The 20,086-nt window shown below is 54.6% G+C and overlaps 1 protein-coding gene across 2 annotated transcripts; it reads left to right on the forward strand.

Moving 5' to 3' along the window:
* Positions 1 to 10: 10 nt before the first annotated feature.
* Positions 11 to 17,097, forward strand: MOSPD2 (motile sperm domain containing 2). 2 transcript variants are annotated; one of them, XM_061575745.1, is made up of 14 exons: positions 11 to 247; positions 2,665 to 2,832; positions 3,261 to 3,347; positions 3,835 to 3,980; positions 4,569 to 4,629; positions 5,770 to 5,808; positions 6,398 to 6,522; positions 8,028 to 8,222; positions 8,931 to 9,061; positions 9,585 to 9,684; positions 10,087 to 10,183; positions 11,498 to 11,630; positions 13,578 to 13,725; positions 14,616 to 17,097. In XM_061575745.1, exons 1-14 carry the CDS (start codon positions 61 to 63, stop codon positions 14,799 to 14,801), a joined length of 1,803 nt encoding a protein of 600 aa, XP_061431729.1. In that variant the 5' UTR covers positions 11 to 60; the 3' UTR covers positions 14,802 to 17,097. The 2 variants fall into 2 exon arrangements, with proteins under 2 accessions (XP_061431729.1, XP_061431730.1); XM_061575746.1 differs by lacking the exon at positions 13,578 to 13,725 and having other exon boundaries at positions 14,616 to 14,803.
* Positions 17,098 to 20,086: the final 2,989 nt, after the last annotated feature.

The following is a 20,086-nucleotide window of genomic DNA, read 5'->3' on the forward strand; positions in this document are numbered from 1 at the left end:
GTCCTGGCGGCCACGTGACGCGCGTGACGCGACGCGGAACAGCTGATCACTCGCCTCACCATGGCCGCGGATGGCGAGGGCGAGGCCTCCGACTCCTCTCCCGACTCCTCCTCGCTGCCGCCGTCGGCGTCGTCGGCGTCGTCTCCCGGCGCCTCCCGCCTCTCGCTCGCCGCCTTCGCCCTCTGCCCGGACGAGGACCCGGCCGTGAGTCAGCTGAGGCAGAGGTTCATCGACGACTACGGATCCAGTACGTGGGCTGTGTGCTGTGGGGGCCCTCTCGCGGTGTGGGCGGGCGAGATGTTGACTACCTCGCCTGGTGTGCAGGAGGTCGTGGGTTCGATCCCGACCCTGCCGCCTGCCGCTGTGTAGTTGGAGTTTGTGTGCGCGTCTCTCTCCTCATGGTCGCGTGGATTTTTCTCCGGGTGTGTGTGTGAGTGTGTGGAGTGTGTGGGTGAGTGGGAGGTGTTCACGCGTGTGAGTGCGAGTGTGTGGGTGGGTGAGTGAGAGTGTGTGGGTGAGTGAGTGGGTGTGTGGGCGAGTGAGTGGGTGAGTGAGTGAGTGTGTGGGAGGTGTTCACGCGTGTGGGTCAGTGAGTGTGTGGGTGGGTGAGTGTGTCAGTGTGTGTGAGTGTGTGGGTGAGTGAGTGTGTGGGTGAGTGCGTGTATGTGTGTCAGTGTGTGTGCGAGTGTGTGTGTGTGTGGGTGAGTGAGTGGGTGTGTGGGCGAGTGAGTGGGTGTGTGGGCGAGTGAGTGGGTGTGTGGGCGAGTGAGTGGGTGTGTGTGCGAGTGTGTGTGTGTGTGGGTGGGTGAGTGAGAGTGTGTGGGCGAGTGAGTGGGTGTGTGGGCGAGTGCGTGGGTGAGTGGGTGAGTGAGTGGGTGTGTGGGTGAGTGAGTGGGTGTGTGGGTGAGTGGGTGAGTGCGTGGGTGAGTGGGTGAGTGCGTGTGTGTGTGCGTGTGTGTGTGTCAGTGTGTGTGCGAGTGAGTGTGTGTGAGTACTGTGCGCACACCATGCTCATAATCGGCACGGAGAGTACACACGGGATCGACAGTACACACGAGTCGGACCGTACACGCGGGACAAAAATCAATTATCCGATCAGCACGGTTGGCTATGTACGGCGCGAATGAAGTTCATCATACAGTACGAGAGGGACAGTATACACTGGACGGACGAGAATATATCCTCGATTCGAATCTAGACGCCTCGCCAGGCCGTGGAGGAGGAGGAGGAAGTGGGATCGAGTCCTCCAGAGGCGCCGAGCCGTGTCAACACAGCGCACTCGGATATTGTAACAGCTCTCCACATGGTGGGGTTGGCCCTTTAAATCATTTAGACATCATCATCATTAGCCACGGTCGATCCACTGCTAGATGACGCGTTCCATCCCTCGGCCGCCACACCGTTTATTAGTCTTCACTGTCGCCCATCGTGAGTGAGAATTGTTGTTCTCTAGCTCACCCACGGTGAGTGTGGATGTGAGTGGGTGATAATTGATGTCTAGCTCACCCACGGTGGGTGTGGGTGAGTGACATGGGGAGTGACATGGTGAGTGACATGGTGAGTGCTATGGTGAGTGACATGGTGAGTGACGTGGTGAGTGACGTGGTGAGTGACGTGGTGAGTGACGTGGTGAGTGACATGGTGAGTGACATGGTGAGTGCTATGGTGAGTGACGTGGTGATTGACGTGGTGAGTGTGGGTGAGTGACATGGTGAGTGTGGGTGAGTGACAGTTGAATTAGTTTTGGCGGCGTTGGGGTGTTGGAGGGTTCTTAACAACACAGATTTGGGCAGGATATTACCACGTGGCCTCGCCCAGCAATCCACTGCGTCTCATTGCGGCTACTTGCCTTGCAGCGCGTGTCATCATCATCATCGCCGTGAGGCCACCACGGTGGCGAGATGTTAGCTACCTGGCCGGGTAGGGGCCATCCATTCAGTCCGTACGCGTGGAGGGGGGAGGGGGGGTTAATCCAAATGCGTTCGCTTGCGTATGGGGGGTTCACTGACAATGTACGCGTAAGAAACGGGGGGGGGGGGGGTGAAGCCTCGATAATAATGTGTCTACATTGACGTCCAAATGAGTTAGATAGTCCGGCGGTGGACTATCTGTTTGCTTGAACACGTTAGTATGATTAATCTTTGATAGTTTCTGCGTGGATTAAATATATATCGGCCGTTCTATAGGATTCGGGGGGGGGGGGGGGGGCGTCAAGCGTATGTACGCACGCAGGTGGGGGGGGGGGGGTAAAAGTCTGCGTGCGTACAGGGAGGGGGGGAGGAGTCAAGTTTTGACAGATTTTTGCGTGCGTATTCAATGGATGGCCCCGTATATAGGAGATCATGGATTCGATTCCGACCCTGACGCCTGCTGTACATTTGGAGTTTGCGTGTCTCTCTCCCCTGTGGTTGCATGCATTTTTCTCCAGGTCCTCCGGTTTTTCCCTCCATATTTAGAATCATCATCACGCATTTAGAGTATTTGGCTGATAGAAATTTCCACATGATGAAAAGCCACTTGGTTGAGCTATCATTTATGTTGGGCAGGTCGCTGCTGAAAAAACATCTACATAGCTCAGTTGGCCTTGACCTGGTAACGTAAAAAAATTGTTTAGTCTGATTACTTGTCCCATGCAAAACGTCGTCGTCGATGATGATTTCCCAGAACCGGCGGAAGGGGGCGGCCCCCGGTACGACCCTCGTGACCTCGAGTTCGTGCGGACCAACGACGCTCTCCTACGCCGAGTGCTGCGCTCGAGGAATGGCTCGTTGGACGCGGCGGCCCACGCCCTGGACGACGCCTTGGTCTGGCGCCGCGAGTTTGAGATCAACGGTGAGAGGAGCGAGCGGGCGGGCGGGCGAACCGAAGCCCCCGGCAACCTCCGGGGAGCGACGTGGACCCGGCGGCAGATGTTCGTGATTCGCTTCCGGAAGGCCGCCGCTGGTTAATGGCGCGGGCGCGCATATTACACCGTAAAATACTACGAGCCGTCCACTTTGCGGCAAACGTTAACAAGTCGTCCGCTTCGCGGCAGACGTTAACGAGTCCCGTGACGTCTTTCAAAACGATTTGGCCACCGTGTGCCGACGCCACCTGTGACGGTTACGCCTGCAGGATTAACCACAGTGGCTGCTGGTCTCATGAATGATTCCTATAATTTTAGCCCGTCGATAAACCCTAACCGTGGCATTGATTGGCCTTGTCTGTGACCCTTTGCCGGTGACCCCTGCCGGTGACCCCTGTCCGTGTGCCGCATGCAGACATCACGGAGCTGAGCTTCGACGCGGCGCTGCTGGAGCACGGCGCCATCTACCTGCACGGCCTGGACAGGGACTCAAATAGGATACGTGCGTCACGCTTGCGCACGCACGCTCGCACGTTCGATCTTCTGCTGCCACACTGCAGCTTTTGAGTTCCGAAGGCATGAGAGTGACGCGTATTCCGCCCAACCACTCACCCGCTCACCCACTCACACATTCAACCACTCGCTCAACCAATCACTTATCTACTCACTCACACATTTAACCACTCATTCTCCCACTCTCCCACTTACACACTCACCCACTCAATCATTTAACCAATTTTCTATTCCCTTACTCACCCACTCAACCATTCAACCTCTCTCCCACTCACTCAACCACTCACCCACTCAACGATTCAACCTCTTTTCCACTCGTCCACTCAACCATTCAATGACTCGGTCACTCACCCAATCACCCACTCAACCGCCCTCCCATTCGCGTAGCTACTCAACCACCCCACCTTTTCCCCCCTCCCCCGTTCTCATGGTTGTGTGGCCCCGTGTCCCTCCCCGCCCGTGTGCTCCACGCTCAGTGTGGCTGCACGTGCGCATGGGCGTGAAGTCGCACCTCGACAAGCGGCGCCTCGTCGCCTTCTGGGTGGAGCGGCACACCCAGCGCGACCCCAACAAGAAGATCACCGTCATGTTCGACATGGCTGAGACGGGGCTTTCGAATGTGGTGAGCCGCCCGCCCGCTCAACCACCCACTCGCTCGCTCGCTCAACCACCCACTCGCTCGCTCAACCACCCACTCGCTCAACCACCCGCTCGCTCAACCACCCACTCGCTCGTACAATCGCCATGTCGACTCACACACTCGGCCACCCACTCGCATAACCAGTCGCCCCCCGCCGAATCATTCAACATCTCGCGCTCTCAACCGCCGACTCACTTGTCCGCTGTCCCCACTCGCGCACTCATCCATCCACTCACTCACTCACTCGCTTGTTCTTGGTTATTCACTTTCCCACTTGCTTATCTCCTCACCCACTCAAATATTCAACAACAACAACCGCCAGTGGTGGTGACATCACCACGGCGCTTATGCCAGGCTATGTGCACACTCATCCACCCACTCATCTACTCACTCACGCATCCACTCACCCACGCAAACATTCACCCGCTCACCCACTCACTCACTCACTCACTTGTCCACTCGCCCGCCCAGCCACTCAACCCGCCAGCCACTCAACCCGCCCACACATTCACCGAATGTAAGTTTGTCTTAATTGGTGGAAACTGCCCCATTTGCCTTCTCCCCACCTAGGACTTGGACTTCATTCGATTTGTGATCAACTCCTTCAAGATCTACTACCCTGGACTGCTGGGTGAGTCCCCGGAGTTTGGCAAATCCCGGTTAGGGCCCCGGGCCATGACGCGGCCCAGAGGCGGGCGTGGGGGCAAGCGGGCGAGTGGGCGGGCGAGTGGGTGGGCGGCGTAGGCCGCTATGCCCTAGATCAGTGGTTCTTCTTAACCTGGTGTTCACGCACCCCCTGGGGGTGCGAGGTTCCCTTTCTAGGGGTTGCGAGACATGGCCAGATTTTTTTAGAAGGTAAATAATCGAAAACACAATTAAGCATGGGCACGTAAGTACAACCACTTTGTTTCATCAAACCTATGTGTTTATTTTTTACACGATTGTGAGCCAAAGGGGTGCATGGCTGCAGTAAAGGTTATAAGAAACACTGTCATAGAGGTTCACCAGGGTTCAAATCTGGCAAGCCACCCCCCGGTAAAACCGCGGCGGTGTGAATCGTCCGCGGCAGTTCTACGTGCTGTCTGCTTCATCAGAGATCCGCGCGACGTCGTTCGCGAAGAGTAGGCCGCTGTTTGCGTGCCAGCCTCACGGTCCAAATTTTTTACCAAATGTTGATCAAATTTGAACCGCAAAAATTACTCGTTTCGGTTCGCACACAGCAGCAACAGCGTCCCACCTGGGCAAAACAAGCACAGCAATAATTACCTATGCACTGCTGGATGAAGTCCTTTGCAAGCCATTGTCAGCTCTCACGGTTCCACAATGCGATGCTCCTAAACTAAACAAATATTTTACCAGGTAAGGCCCACTGAGCTATTTAGCTCTTTTTCAGAAGCGGCCTGGCCACAAATGATTGCTCAACAAGTGGATTGTTATTGTGTGGAGATTTACAGCAACAGCCAAATACTGTGAATGCGTGACTGTTGATTCTAAACGTGGAGGGAAAAACCAGAGGACCCGGATAAAAATCCACGCGACCACGGGGAGAGAGACACGCAAACTCCAAACATACAGCAGGCGGGGTCGGGGTCGGGGTCGAACCGACGACCTCCTGTATACAAGGGGAGGTAGTTAATATCCCTTAGCCAACGTGGCGCCCTGCGCGCGAGCCGGTTTCATCGCTCCACCTCCGCGGTGGAACGCCGCTGGGCGAACAATTACGATGATGAACGCCGACGGTGATGTATGTTTGTTGTTTATTTCCTCGCAGCCAAAATCATCGTGTTTGAGATGCCCTGGATCATGAACGGTGAGTGAGGCTGCCCCGCACCCCATCGCACCCAACGCACTGTGTGCGTCACAGTGATGGGCTCCTTATGTGAGAGGGCTCATTGCCTTTCTGGTGTGTAGGTGTGTGTGTCTGTCTCCGCGCTACAGAACCCGGCGACCCGAGTTCGATTCCCGCTCATGGCCAACACCAGTAACAATGATCTGAACCGGTCCTGGGCCTCCGCTAGATAAATTCAGCCTCAAATGAGTACCTGGTGCGGTGTGTAAAAAAACATCGCCACTGGGGAGACAAAGGCGGTCGGGCGTTGTGTTGGTCAACGACCCCCTCGTGTAACATGCCGGCGTTCAGTGGTGCTTGCTAACAGCACTTGCCCAGCAGTCTGTTAAGACTATACGGGGGATCTTTATCTTTGTATTCACGTGGCCTTGAATGTGCATCTGACCTGGAACAGGTGCCGTGGCGACATCACCGCCACTTAGTGGCGAATGGTGGCTGTTGTATTGGTGTGTTTGTACGTGTGTACGCATACGTTTGTGTGTGCGCTGGCTGACAGCACTTGCCCCCAGCCGCCTGTTTAAACTTTAGGGGGGCCTTTCTCTGTGTTCAGCGGCGTGGAAGATCATCAAGGGCTGGCTGGGCCCGGAGGCCATACAGATCCTGAAGTTTGTGTCGCGCGGAGACGTACAGCAGCACATCGGCGCCGACTGCCTGCCCCCGCACATGGGCGGCCTGGTGAGCCCCCCCCCGCCCTTCTTCATTTGCCCCCCCCCCCCCCCCCCGTGCGTGCTCACTCGCTTTACCTGCGACGGCCTCGCTCCCCGTGGAGTCTCGAGGACTCGGGAGGGGTTCCTGCCAGGTTCAGGCAGCGGTGGCAGCGACAACAACAAAGACAACAAACGTGAACGCCGCAGAGGAGGAGTACAGCAGGAATATTGCACAACCAACAAACGATGTCCTAACTGGACATCTGTGTGTCGTGACACCTGGCACGGTCGTCTTCAACAACAGAAGTCTTTAGTTCGTCCTGCATGAGGCACACACGCAGCTCTTCAAGGATTCCCTTCTCTCCAAGCGTCTTGGAGTGAAGGGAATCTTGTACATCCCTCAAGGCCCTTCACCGAAAGTTCCTTGACCTTTCACCTTCTCTCCAGCCAATCACCTTTCACCTTCTTCCAGCCAATCGCTTTCCACCTTCTCTCCAGCCAATCACCTTCCACTTCTCTCCAGCCAACCACCTTCCACTTTCTCTGACAGATCCCAACTGTCCTTCCTATCACTCATCCTCCGTTTCCCGCTCTTTACATTTTAGTATTTCTCCTGCAATCCCTTCGATTTTCCTGCCTCTAACCAATCCCCTGTCAGGCCCCGTTAAGTACCAGTCAGAGGGGCTTTGTTTTTACTTCCTGCTTATGCGTGTCACGTGGTGTCCACCACGTCAGGTGAGTATCGTTGGTAGTGACACAATCTCTTCATAGCTCATCGGATTCCTCCTCACATTCTAAAAAAAGATTCAGATTTTGAAACGAGGTGATTTTTTTAACGGTCGTAAACGAAGGGCACTTGAGAAACTTTACTTTAAATAAAACGGTGCGAACATGACGTTGAGAGCCAGTTGGCACCGGAAAAAAACAACGCGTCAGGTGCAATTAAGCTCTTTGTTTGAGTCTTAACTGTGACCATAAACACACGTGAATCGAAGAAGATAAAATTGGAGGAATCCGATGAGCTATGAAGCTCCCCTTGACATGCGTCTAAGTAAGCTGGGTTACAGGTGCGAGGAAACTTTGCATTCTAGGCAGTCGCCGATGGCGGACAACTCTCTAATCGCCGCAGTGGCGAGGAGATGTTAACTCCCTCGCCTGGTATACAGAAGGTCATGGGTTCGATCCAGAGCCTGATGCCTGCTGTATAGTTGTTGTAGTTTGTGGTGTCTCTCTCTCTCTCCCTGTGGTTGCGTGGATTTTTCACCGGGACCTCCGGTTTTCCCCCTCCACGTTTAGAATCAACATCACCACGCGTTCAGAGCATTTGACTGTTGCTATGAATTCTCACGTGATGAGCCGCTTTGTTGAGGTGGTATCGTTTGTAGGACCAGGAGCTACACAGCCCAGTGGGGCTTACCTGGTAAACAATAAAATAGTTTAATCGTAAAATAGAAACCGTTTAGTCATTATATAATCGCGTAAACGTCTGCATGCGTGCGCCCCCCACCCTCACCGCCCCCCACACGTGCGCAGGACAAGTTCCGCTACAGCTACCCGCCCCTGCCGGAGGACGACCACTTTGAGTGTCCGGTTCCGTCTCCGGAGGACGAGGAGCCGGGCGACGCCAAGGAGGCGGAGGAGGCGTGGACCATCGCCCCGCTCACTCAGGCCGCCCCCCTCACTGAGGCCGCCCCCCTCACTCAGGCCGACGCGCCGGCGCACCGCCAGGTTCCTAACGGCACGGGGTCGGACGAACGATCGGGTTCTCGTGACGGGTTGACTTGCCCCCCCCCGGCATCTCAATGTTGTTATTTACACCACCGACTCGGAGATTGTAAATAAAAAATATTAAAAATATATAAAAATATATTCTTACCAGGTGAAGGCGCCACTGAGCTATGGAGCTGTGTTTTTTCAGAAGCGAGGTGGCTGCCACAAATGAAAGCTCAACGAAGCGACTCATCATCATCATTGTGGAAATGTATAGCAGCAGCTGAATACTCTAAACGCTGTGGTGTTGATTTAAATATGGAAGGAAAAACCGGAGAACCCGGAGAAAATTCGACGCGACCACATGGAGAGAGACACGCAGACCCCAAATATTCAGGGATCAGAGTCGGGATCGAACCCACGTACCTCCTGTATACCAGGTGAGGTAGTTAACATCTCCTAGCCACCGTGATGATGATGATGGTGTAACCCACGTACCTCCTGTATACCAGGTGAGGTAGTTAACATCTCCTAGCCGCCGTGATGATGATGATGGTGTAACCCACGTACCTCCTGTAGACCAGGCGAGGGAGTCAACATCTCGCCACCGTGGCACCTAAAATAAAGTGTTTCCGCCCGGTTCCGAACCGGGGAATCTTTTGCGTGCGAGGCGAACGTGATAACCATTACACTACGGAACCTACTTGCTGTACTGCCTCCACTCAGGTGTCGTTTGCGGATGACGTGGATGCGAGGTCGCTCTCAGCGGAGCCGAGCGAGGCTCTGGCGGGAGAGGGCCGGGCCAGGAAGCTCAAGCGGCCCGTGTCGATATTTCGGGGGCCTCTGCTCAACATCAGGTACCCACGGCGCCCGAGTGGTCCCCTGTGCGTCTCCACGTTGTCTCCACATTGTCTTCGCGTTGTCTCTTGCATGTCCCACTGTCACCTTGTCTCCATGTCTCTGTGTTGGCCCCATGTCTCCCTGTCTTTATCTCCTCACGTATCTGTATGTCTCTAACGTCTGTGTCTCCACCTCCTCGTGTCTCTTTAACTCCTCCCTTTCCCCGTGTCTCCCCGTGACTCCCCGTGACCCATTTGACCCCCGTGTCTCCCCGTGACTCTCCGTGACTCCCCGTGACCCCCTGTGTCTCCCCGTGACTCCCCGTGTCTCTCCGTGACCCCCGTGTCTCCCCGTGTCTTCCCATGACCCCCCGTGTCTCCCCGTGTCTCCCCGTGACCCCCGTGTCTCCCTGTGTCTCCCCGTGTCTCTCCGTGACCCCCGTGTCTCCCCGTGTCTTCCCATGACCCCCTGTGTCTCCCCCGTGTCTCCCCGTGACTTACCGTGACCCCCGTGTTTCCCCGTGTCTCCCCGTGACCCCAGCCCGGCGGAGGAGCTGCAGTTTGGTTCCCGCGAGAGCGGCGGTGACACGAAGTGTCTCATGGTGCTCACCAACGCCACGCAGGCGCCGGTCGCGTTCAAGGTGGGAGGGGGGAACCGAGGAAGGAACGAATGAGCAGACGAATGAATAAATGAGCAAATGCGTGGTTGTCCTGCCAAGTGAGGAAGCGACATGGGTGATCTTGGTCGCGAAAGCCTTGCAAAACGAACGAGCAAGTGATTCAGTGAATGAGTAGACAAGGCAATGGAGTGACTGAGTGAATTAATTGTAGAGAGAACGAATCAATGAATCGGCAAGTGAATTAATGAATAAGATAGTTAAAGAATGAAAAGGTGTGCGAGTTAATGAACCACGGTCAAAATGATTGAGCGAGTGAATGAATGAGCAAGCATGCGATGGGCAGAAGACTGAACACACGGTGGCGTGCGAATGAACAAACGAACGAACGAAGGAGCGAATTAATGTCCCTTCCCCTCCGCGCAGGTGAAGACCACGGCACCGGAGAAATACCGCGTGAGGCCGAGCAACGGCAACCTGGAGCCGGGCGCCTCCTGCGACGTCCAAATAGCCCTGCTCAGCAGTGAGTGAGCAAGCGGGCGGGCGCTGCCACCCCAGCTCTCCGTGCCGCCTGCTCCCCTCCGCTCCCCATTTGACTCCACGCTTTGCAGCAACAGAGGCCCGGCTTTGATTCCCGACTCTGGCGCCTCTCTGCGCGTGGAGCTTGTGTCTTCTCCCGCCCTGTCCTGCAGAGTGCGTGTCAGAGTGTCACGTGATTTGGCACAGTTGGGGGTGCAACAGGTGGTGCATCTCCCAGTCGTCTCAGTCAGTCTACCTGTGGCACCTGCTGGGTCTGTCCCGTGACCTCCTGCCAGCGAGCCTTCGACGCTTCACGTGGCCTCAAAGTGCTCTTGGCCTGGCACGGGCGCTGTGGTGACGTCACCATCCCTTAGAGGCGAATGTCGGGTGTTGTTGTGAGAGTGTGATTGAGTGCGAGCGTGTGCGAGTAAGAAGGTGTACGAGTGTGTGGGTGCGGGTGAGCTGTGGTGCAGCGGTTAGCACGCTGCGCTACGAACCCGGTGAGCTGAGTTCGATTCCCACGCAAGATCAGTAAAAGTGCCGAATATTTAAACCAGTCCTGTGCCTCGCCTAGGTCGACTCGGCCTTTAAATGAGTACCTGGTGCGATGTGTAAACATCACCACGAGGGAAACGCGCGGCCTGGGCGTGGTGCTGGCCACCCACCCCCTCGTGTGCCCTGCCAGCCTTCATCGGTGCTGCACACAAACAGCACTTGCCCCAATAGTCTGTTAAAGGCTATACGGGGATCTTTGTCTTTGTGTGGGCAAGTGTGCGAATGAGCGAGCGAGTGAGTGGTTGTGGCCTGCGGTGTGGTGGTGGTGGCGGATGAGACGTGACTGTGTCTGCTAGGGTGAGTCCTCAACACGAGTGGAGGAATCTACGAGTTTGAGTCGACGGGATAGTCCACCATGGCGGCAGCGTGAGCGATAGCGGAGGGTCAGAACGCCACGCAGTTACGAGTGAAGGCAAACTCGTTATTTTGATTATTTGGCTGCTATAAATTTCCACGTGATAAACCACTTTGAGCTATCAATTGTGGCCAGGTCGCTTCTGAAATATAAGTTAATACTTGGGTGGGCTTTCCCGGGTTAGATAAAAAATAGTTTAGTTTTATTTGTATATTTTAAGTGCCTTGTTTATCTTGGCTATACTTTGCACTCCTATCGTCTTTTTTATTCTCTGTTGTTGTAACATTCTTACCCCGTGCCCCCTACTGGACATCTGTGAAAAAGATCTTTATAGCTCATTGGATTCCTCCGGTATGGAATAAATGTCTTCCTCTTCTTTTGTTCGCGATGTTCCGTGTGTGGGCCTAGGCTACGAGGCGTCGCAGATGGACAAGTTCCAGGTGATCGCGGCAGAGGTGAAGGAGGAGGTGGTGGGAGCGGTGCCTTTCGACCTCTCCGCATTCTGGAAGAACGTGCCAAGGCAGAGCCTCGTGGAGCACAGGTAGTGTGCGTGTGTGGTGTGTGTATGTGGTGTGTGTGGTGTGTGTGGTGTGCGTGTGTGGTGTGGTGTGTGCGTGTGTAGTGTGTGGTGTGCGTGTGTAGTGTGTGGTGTGCGTGTGTAGTGTGTGGTGTGCGTGTGTAGTGTGTAGTGTGTGGTGTGTAGTGTGTGGTGTGCGTGTGTAGTGTGTGGTGTGCGTGTGTAGTGTGTGGTGTGCGTGTGTAGTGTGTGGTGTGCGTGTGTAGTGTGTGCGTGTGTAGTGTGTGGTGTGCGTGTGTAGTGTGTGGTTTGTGTGGTGTGCGTGTGTAGTGTGTGGTGTGCGTGTGTAGTGTGTGCGTGTGTAGTGTGTGCGTGTGTAGTGTGTGGTTTGTGTGGTGTGCGTGTGTAGTGTGTGGTTTGTGTGGTGTGCGTGTGTAGTGTGTGGTTTGTGTGGTGTGCGTGTGTAGTGTGTGGTGTGTGGTGTGCGTATGTGGTTTGCGTATGTGGTGTGTGGTGTGCGTGTGTGGTGTGCGTGTGTGGTGTGTGTGTGTGGTGTGCGTATGCGATGTGTGTGTGTGGCCTTCATGTATGTATGTTGAACTTGCACCCTACATAGCCAACCGTGCTCATCAGAGAAGGTGCAGCTCACCAAAAGCATTTGCCCCGACAGTCTGTCAAGGCTTTACGGGGGACCTTTGTATCTTGCGTGTGCGTTGGCCAATTAGCTCTTCGAACGGACGCGTTCCACGCCGGTTCATATTTAGCTCGCCACTGACGTCAGCCCTGGCCTGGAGTCGAACACAGGCCACTGGGTTCAGGGGATGCAGCTGCGGTGGTGTCACGGTCCGTGGCGAAACCGGACTTGCAAACGCGGATGTCGCCGGATTGGGTTCCACCTCCGTGCGTGGCAGCTGGAACTATGGGGCACGTTCACAATCACAATCCCCCCCCACTGCCCATCTCTGTCCTCGCAGCGGAGTGAATGGGATTCACCGCAGTTTAACACGTAGGAGTAGCAGTCGGCTTTCCCGACCAATATTATCTATGATAGAGGTTTTGTTTTTTGGGTTAGGGCACATCAACATAAATGTGTCATACAACACCGCCACCAGCCGAACGGGTAACAGATATCCCTTGTAATTTATATGAACACATTAAACCCGCCCCCTGGTCCCTCGCTCCTGATTGGCTTACAAGTGATGACATCACATTTATCCCCCGTCCATTTAAGACCGAAACAGGAGGAGGATTTCTCCACGTATCTGGTTACTGCCTGATGAGGCTGGTTGTTGTTGTTGTTGTTGTACTTCCCGGCGAAACGTCACGGCCACTCGAATTGTAAATGTCGTGGGTTCACTCTCCAACACACAACCGGTGTGCGTTCTAAACTAGTAAAGAATCGGCACGTTCCGTTTACGTGACACAACCTCACTGATTGGCCGTGTCGGGTGGTGGCGGGTTTAACGGCACATTTATATTGACGCAATCTAACCCAAAATAAACTTCTACGATGGGCTCACCGCAGTCCACGATCGTCAGTTTACGCGTAGCCGCGGTGGTTGGGTAAAGTGTGGGTGCTGCATGATGTCAGGCTAGCGTGGAAAATTAGACCAAGCACCCCATCTAGTACCCCATTTGTGGATGGAGGCCGCCTGTGCCAGCAGTGACAGGGCTGCTGCTGTGCGCGCATTTATCTGCCTCGTCAGAGTGAATGTGAGCGGTGTGCACAAGGGAACGCCTCGCCATGACATTTTGATGGTCGGGGCTGTTTGACCATACTTCACCGCGCTGGTTAGCGGCGGGGGGGGGGGGAGCAGGGCGGTCGGTGATGGCGTGCGCCAGAAACAACGGAGGTTTTTTTCTGGGACGTTGCGCCGAGAGGCTGGCGGACCGCCGGATGATTGTGTCGTGGAGGTCCCAGTTCGGCCAGCGATCTCTCACCGGCGCGCCCCTCGCCTCCCCTCTCCGCAGGCTGCGATGCCGAGTAGTTGCCGAGGCCCGTAACGGAGGCTTGAGCCGGGGGAGGCACAGGGACAGCCCGGGCGCAGGAGGAGCAGGAGGAGCAGGAGATGGAGGAGGAGGAGGATTGGGAGAGGACAGGGATGAGCTCATGGCACAGGTACAGGTGATTGTAATCAGCTCTCTGTGTCTCCACGTAGCGATCAAATCGACGCTCGCTCCGTCGCCCTGCAGGCTTTCCAGGTCAATGCCGTCGAGCGGAAATTTTTTTTTAGCAAGCCAATATCCGGACCGGCTTCGACCTTCGTGGGTCTCATCAGTAGAATCAGGCTCGTTGCACAACCGCTGCACCGGGTTGCCACGTGTGTGTCTGTGGGTGGGTGGCTGGGAGACGAGCAGGGCTTGAACCCAGCACCTCGGCAGGATTTATTTAATTCACGATTAACGGGCACAGGCCTGACGCTGCCTAAACGCCAAGCGGGCGGTAACAACCAGCGCCGGTGGTGGAGGTCTTGGAGGATGGGAGTTGATGTGTTTTGTGAATTTAGCCGGGTTATTGATATTGATATTCTTGTTATTGTTGTAAGAGCTTGGGGGAGAGAGACGGTGGGATGAGGGAATTGTAGAATGGAGCCGTGGGGGGGGACAATGCAGAAGTGGCGAGTGAGTGGCTGAATGGGGGGGGGGGGGGGGGTGAGTGCGCTGTTGTCACCTGCAGTGTGGTGCTGCTGGTGCTGGTGCTGCTGGTGGTTGAACACAGAGTGGTGGATCTGCCAGACACAATCCGTGTCTGGCAGAACCGAGTCCTCAACACGGGCGGAGGAATCGACGAGTGAAGTCCGGGTGTGGTAGCGATGGAAGAGTGATTGTGAAACACAGCTGTGCCGCTCACATGTTCCGCTCACATGTTCCGCTCGCATGTTCCACTCACATGTTCCGCTGACGTACTCCGCTCACATGTTCCGCTCACGTGTTCCACTCGCATGTTCCGCTCACGTGTTCCGCTCATATGTTCCACTCGCATGTTCCCCCCCCCCCCGACCTCCGCAGATGGCCTCTGTGATGGGGTCGATGCAGCAGCTGCGGCTGTCAGTTCGGGAGCTGAATCAGCAGACGCAGCGCGTGTTGTGGCTGCAGAAGCTGCTCGTGCTGCTGCTGCTGCTGTCGCTGCTGCTGCTGCTCTGGCTCGACCGCTCGCCCGGCACGGCGGACTCGGCGACTACGCACGACCTCTGACGGACATCTGGGCTGGTGGGGGAGGGGAGGGGAAGGGGAGGGCGTGAAGCGATGGGACGGCGTGTCGGAGGACGGTGATGGGGGTGCCGCCTGCTCGAGACGGCGGCTGCGGCGTTGGTGGTAGCGGTAGCCGAGAGAGGGGGAGGAGACGGAGCGACGATGGGAAAGTGGCCGTGGTGACGTAGGTCGCTGTAACAGAGAGACTGGGGAGAGATCGATTGTAGTGACGATGATAGCAGCAGCAGCAAAGAGACAAGGAGTCAACAGACAGGCGGACAGACCGATGGTGAAAGTCTGCGTGCGTAAACTCACCGATCGGTTTCCGCGCACCTCCGATTAGCAATGCTACGTTCGTTGCCAAAGAAGTCCAATGTACGTACACACGTACACACGTACGCACGTATGCACGTCCTCACCACGTACCAACTTGACGTCACGCGCGGTGAACGAGCGGAAAGACGCGAGTGTAACGATGAAAACGATTCGCCCCGTTGAGCTCAGATTCGGATGCCTCCTCGTGAAGCCACCGTATCCGTGGCCTGACGGCTCGGCACCGGAAAAATCACCCCGGTGGGAAAAGTTCACCATGAAGGGTGCCGTGTTGGCTCGGCTCGAATGCGGCAGTGGAAAAAGGCTACGTGGGAGGGGCGTGTAGCACCACGGTGGCGAGGAGATGTTAACCCCCTCGCCTGGTATGCAGGAGGTCGTGGGTTCGAGCCCGGCCCCAATGCCTGCTGCTGTATATTTGGAGTTTGTGTGTCTCTCTCTCCCCGTGGTTGCATGGACTTTTCTCCGGGCCCTTCAGTTTTTTCCCTCCACGTTTAGAAACAACATCACGCGTTCAGAGTATTTGGCTGCTGCTATCAGTTTCAACGCGATGATGATCCACCACTTTGAGCTATCGATTGTGATCGCCAGGTCGCTTCTGAAAGAAGAGCTATACAGCTCAGAGTGGGCCTCACCTGGTAAAATAATAAAAATTGTTTAGTTCATAGTTTAGTCGTGTGACCAGGGCTGGTTTGCGCCGGCCTGCGATGCAGAAAACAACTCGCGTTCCCAGCGCACCACATCCACATCACCCCTGACCGTGGCTACTCGGTCGCATTCCTATTCCGGTTTACCAGAGACCCGGACAAATATAATCCCTGATGAATGAAGCCCTGCTCATGAGCTCTGTGGGAGCTTGGGGAATGCGTTCCAGTTGACGTGATGTATGTGCCTGTGTGTTGAAATTCTTTCGCAGCGTACGTAGCCAGCCGTGCTAATCGGAGGTGCGAGGGAAGGACAACAAACTAAACGCAACAAGCCGTTCTAAAGGAATGAGCTTTACATTTAAAAAGTGTCTTGCAGAAAGAGAGAGCAGTCGGAGGCAGCGACAAGTTGAGATTAAACACATTTATTGCCGATGGGCTGTTAGTTGGGGATATTTTTGATGGACATTTCCCATCACAGAGATTTATTTTTACCAAAAGTCTGGGCATACTTGGCCGTGGAGCCAGTGGTGTAAATTCCACAGTTCCTTGGTAGGGCCCAGGACATCTGCATGACAACCACTGGTGACCTGACACAAAGTGGTGCTACCAATTGTATTGATGTCAGAAAGTTGATGATTATGATGATCGATTGACAATGACTGATGGTGATGAATTGTAAGCCAAGCACTTGACTCCTGAGCAGGATTTTAACGTTTGTGTCACCTTCCGACTTGGGAGTCAGATTTTGTCTACTAACGCTCTGGGTACCGAGGGGGATGACATTAAACGGTTTCACAGTAAATCGATTTATTTTCGTTGATTTATTTCAGATTTGAAAGCTCGATTCTATCGAATCGATTGGTCGTTATTTAGCCGGATTAAGAGAACTCGCTGAGATCTGTCGATGCAAGGGAGCCCTCGCCGGTGAAGTGTAAGCCAGGGAGGGTTTGTTCCTCACGTTTTGTTTCCAACAGTTCAGGGACGGAGTTCTGACTAACCACACAGAGGTACCGTGCTCAGGGTGACGACGCTTTTGAGTTCAGGGCCCCGGTAACTCATAATTGGGAGGGCGTCGCAGCGCCCAGCGTGGCGATTGCGTTCCGCTTGATCATTTTGTTTTCAAAGCGGGGGGGGGGGGGGGGTCGACCCCCGCTGTGGCGTCGTCGCGGCCGAGAGTCCGTGATGTTGACATTCTCTTGATTCTGGCTGCCCGAGGCTGCGTGCGTGTATCGGGCCGCCCGGGATGGCTACAAGACAGTGGCTTCTTCTTCTTGGTTCTTTCGGTAAAGTCACGTAGAAGGGAAGTAATAAAATAATAAAAATAAAACATAATAAAATTATTCTCACGACGTTTCGGCCACAACGCAAGCCGAAACGTCGTGAGAATAATTTTATTATGTTTTATTTTTATTATTTTATTACTTCCCTTCTACGTGACTTTACCGAAAGAACCAAGAAGATCAATCCCTGCAGTCACGAAAGCTTTAAATCAAAATAAGACAGCGGCTGTCGAGACACTGATCCTGTACTGTACCTGACACGGCTCGCGAGCGTTGTTAAACGAAAACCGGTCGACTGTTCGGTGACTCTCAAAGTCGGTCACCGGTTCCGAAGGTCAGGCACCGGTCACCGATTCCAGTGGCGTTACACTCGCGACTGCACCAATTTCATTAAAAGAATGTGCCCCATTGTGTCAAGCGTCTGCGCCGGTGAGGTGGAACCTCACCCCGGCCGCCCCTGCGTTGCAGGTTCGCCGTGCAAACCGTGACACCGTTGTGTGGCAGCTCCCTTCCTCGTCTCTCAGTTGACGGGAAGGTATTTTTTTTATATGTAAATAGAATTTCTAATGTGTGCGGCAAACCAGTGATGGGGGTTTTTACCGGGTTGATTCCCCCCGCCCCCACCTCCTACCATACGATCTTAACCCGACTGCTGCTGACCAAGCGGCATCAACATGGGGCAGAGAGCCGAGCACGTTTCTGTGAGGCTCAACCGGGGACTCGTGGTGGTGGTGACGAGCCGGTGGTGACCCCTCCCTCCCACCGTCTCGTTTTGTTGTAGGCCCTCGCTTGGTGTCGTCTTCGCGCGTGGTTTTGGGGGAAATGTGAATGTTCGTGAACCCTTTGGCGGTCGATGTCGCGGAGCAAAAACAATGGGAGAGTGATCGGGTTTTCATTGATCCACTGCTGGATGAAGGTCCTCCCAATGCTCGTGCCGTGTAGGTCGCGAGGGTTGTCGAGCGAGGGATCGGTGAAGGGAGTTGATGGAGGATTTCTGCTGCTGGACCACTTTAGATATCGCAGAGGAGATCGTCTCGAGATGGAGCTCCGTGGTGTCCACTTTCCTGGGCCATCCTCTGAACGCGAAGGGGGGGGGGGGGGTTGCACCGAATGGGATCCTTCGGCTTGTGATGCCGTGACCGCCGATGGTACAATCTGTAAAAAACTAAAAACCTGGGTGGGCGGGCTCAGTCCCGAGGGGCTTGACGTCGTGGCGGGGATGGTTTGGCTCTGACTATTCGTTCCAGCAGTCGATTGATGTTGGCAAATTAAATATTGCCCGTGCTTATACGCGTGCACACACACACCTACGCGCATATCCACTGGGGGTGGTCGAGGTGGTGGATGGGATTGTATATTAAACACGTGGAAAAAGTTCAAGGTTACATTTTTGACAAAAGCGCAACATTTTTTGCACTCCCTTTTGTGTCAAAGAATTGTCGTGAAGCCAAAGAGTGGTTTAATTTGAGGCCGGTTTAAATCCAGTACCGTTTTCTCCGGGTCATAAGGACGCCCCCCCCCACCCCCCTGTAATTTAGAGCTCAAGTTTGGGGTGTATCCTACAATCCTGTCGGTGCGTGTGTGTAGCTGGGGAGCGGTAGTGTAGTGGTTAGCGCGGTGCGCTACGAACCCGGCGACCCGATTATCATTCCCGCTCACGGCCAACACCGGTGATGATTATCTGAACCGGTCGTGGGCTTCCCCTAGATCTACTCGGCCTCAAATGAGTACCTGGTGCGGTGTGTACGCATCGCCACTGGGGAGACAAAGGCGGTCGGACGTGGTGCTGGCCACCTACACCCGCGTGTACCGTTCCGTCCTAAATAGGTGCTCGCTAACAGCACTTGCCCCAACAGTCTGTGAAGGCTACACGGGGATCTTTGTGCGCGACATTAGATTGGTGTAACTTGATCGGCAGTGGGCACGAGCTGAGGGACGCATCTTATTTTTACTTCCCAGAGCGTCTTAATAATGCTGGAGAATCCGATCGTTGGATAAATTTACAGAAATGTGAACTTCATGTACCATTGTTGTCTCCTTTTTAATAAATGTTGGGACTTTGCAGATTCATACTCGGACTTGTGCTTGTGCGTGCGTGTATCAACGTGAAGTGTGAAGTGTCACACTTCACGTGGCCTCAAGGTGCACATGGCCTGGCACAAGCGTCGTGGTGACGTCACCGCCACTTAGTGGCGAATGGCGGTTGTTGTTGCATCAACGTAGACACAGATGACTCGATCGATGACACACAATTTCAGCCACCTGCATCACATCCCTGGCACCACGTGATTGGCAAGATGTCTTGGTGAGTGCTACCCCCATTTCAAGACCACGCCGATTGCAACAACGACGATGATCGGAGCATCTCACGAAAATGATGAAACCATTTTTATATTTTACCAGATAAGGCCCCAACTGAGATGTTTAGCTCTTTGTCAGAAGCGACCTGGTCATCGCAAGTGATAGCTCAACGAAAAGGATTATCATCATCGCGTGAAAATGTGTAGCAGCCAAATACTCTAAACGCGTGTTTCTTAATGGGAAGGGGCAAACCCGGAGTCCCCGGAGAAAAATCCACGCGTCAACGGGAAGAACACGCAAACTTCAAATATACAGGCGGCATGCAGGGTTTGGATCGAACCCACGACCTCCTGCACACCAGGCGAGGCAGTTAATATATCTCGCCACGGTGGTGAGATGAGCGAGAACTAATTGCCAGGAGAGGTCCTGGAGAGGTCCTGGCAAGGATTAGTTCTCGCTCATCTCACCACCGTGGCGAGATATATTAACTGCCTCGCCTGGTGTGCAGGAGGTCGTGGGTTCGATCCAAACCCTGAATGCCGCCTGTATATTTGGAGTTACCAGACACGCGCTGAGGATGAGAGGCTTGCGGAGCCCCAATGGCTGTTGGTGTCACACCTGGTCGGCCACGTTGGGTCCGCCTGCTGCAGCAGCGGTGTCGGGAATTCCTTCCAGGTTTTCGCAAGAGGGAGGGTTTGGTGATTGCCGTGTATATTCCATTCTAGATTTG

Source organism: Lethenteron reissneri, chromosome 59 (genome assembly GCF_015708825.2).
Source record: "Lethenteron reissneri isolate LAM-NWPU_2019-01 chromosome 59, ASM1570882v1, whole genome shotgun sequence".
In the NCBI taxonomy this organism is placed as follows: Eukaryota; Metazoa; Chordata; class Hyperoartia; order Petromyzontiformes; family Petromyzontidae; genus Lethenteron; species Lethenteron reissneri.

What these genes read in the sequence shown, in the direction of transcription:
- MOSPD2 (XM_061575745.1), top strand. Translation starts at nt 61, where the DNA reads ATGGCCGCGGATGGCGAGGGCGAGGCCTCCGACTCCTCTCCCGACTCC. An exon ending in CATCGACGACTACGGATCCA is followed by an intron (nt 248 to 2,664) that starts GTACGTGGGCTG and finishes ATGATTTCCCAG; the next exon opens with AACCGGCGGAAGGGGGCGGC. An exon ending in CCGCGAGTTTGAGATCAACG is followed by an intron (nt 2,833 to 3,260) that starts GTGAGAGGAGCG and finishes TGCCGCATGCAG; the next exon opens with ACATCACGGAGCTGAGCTTC.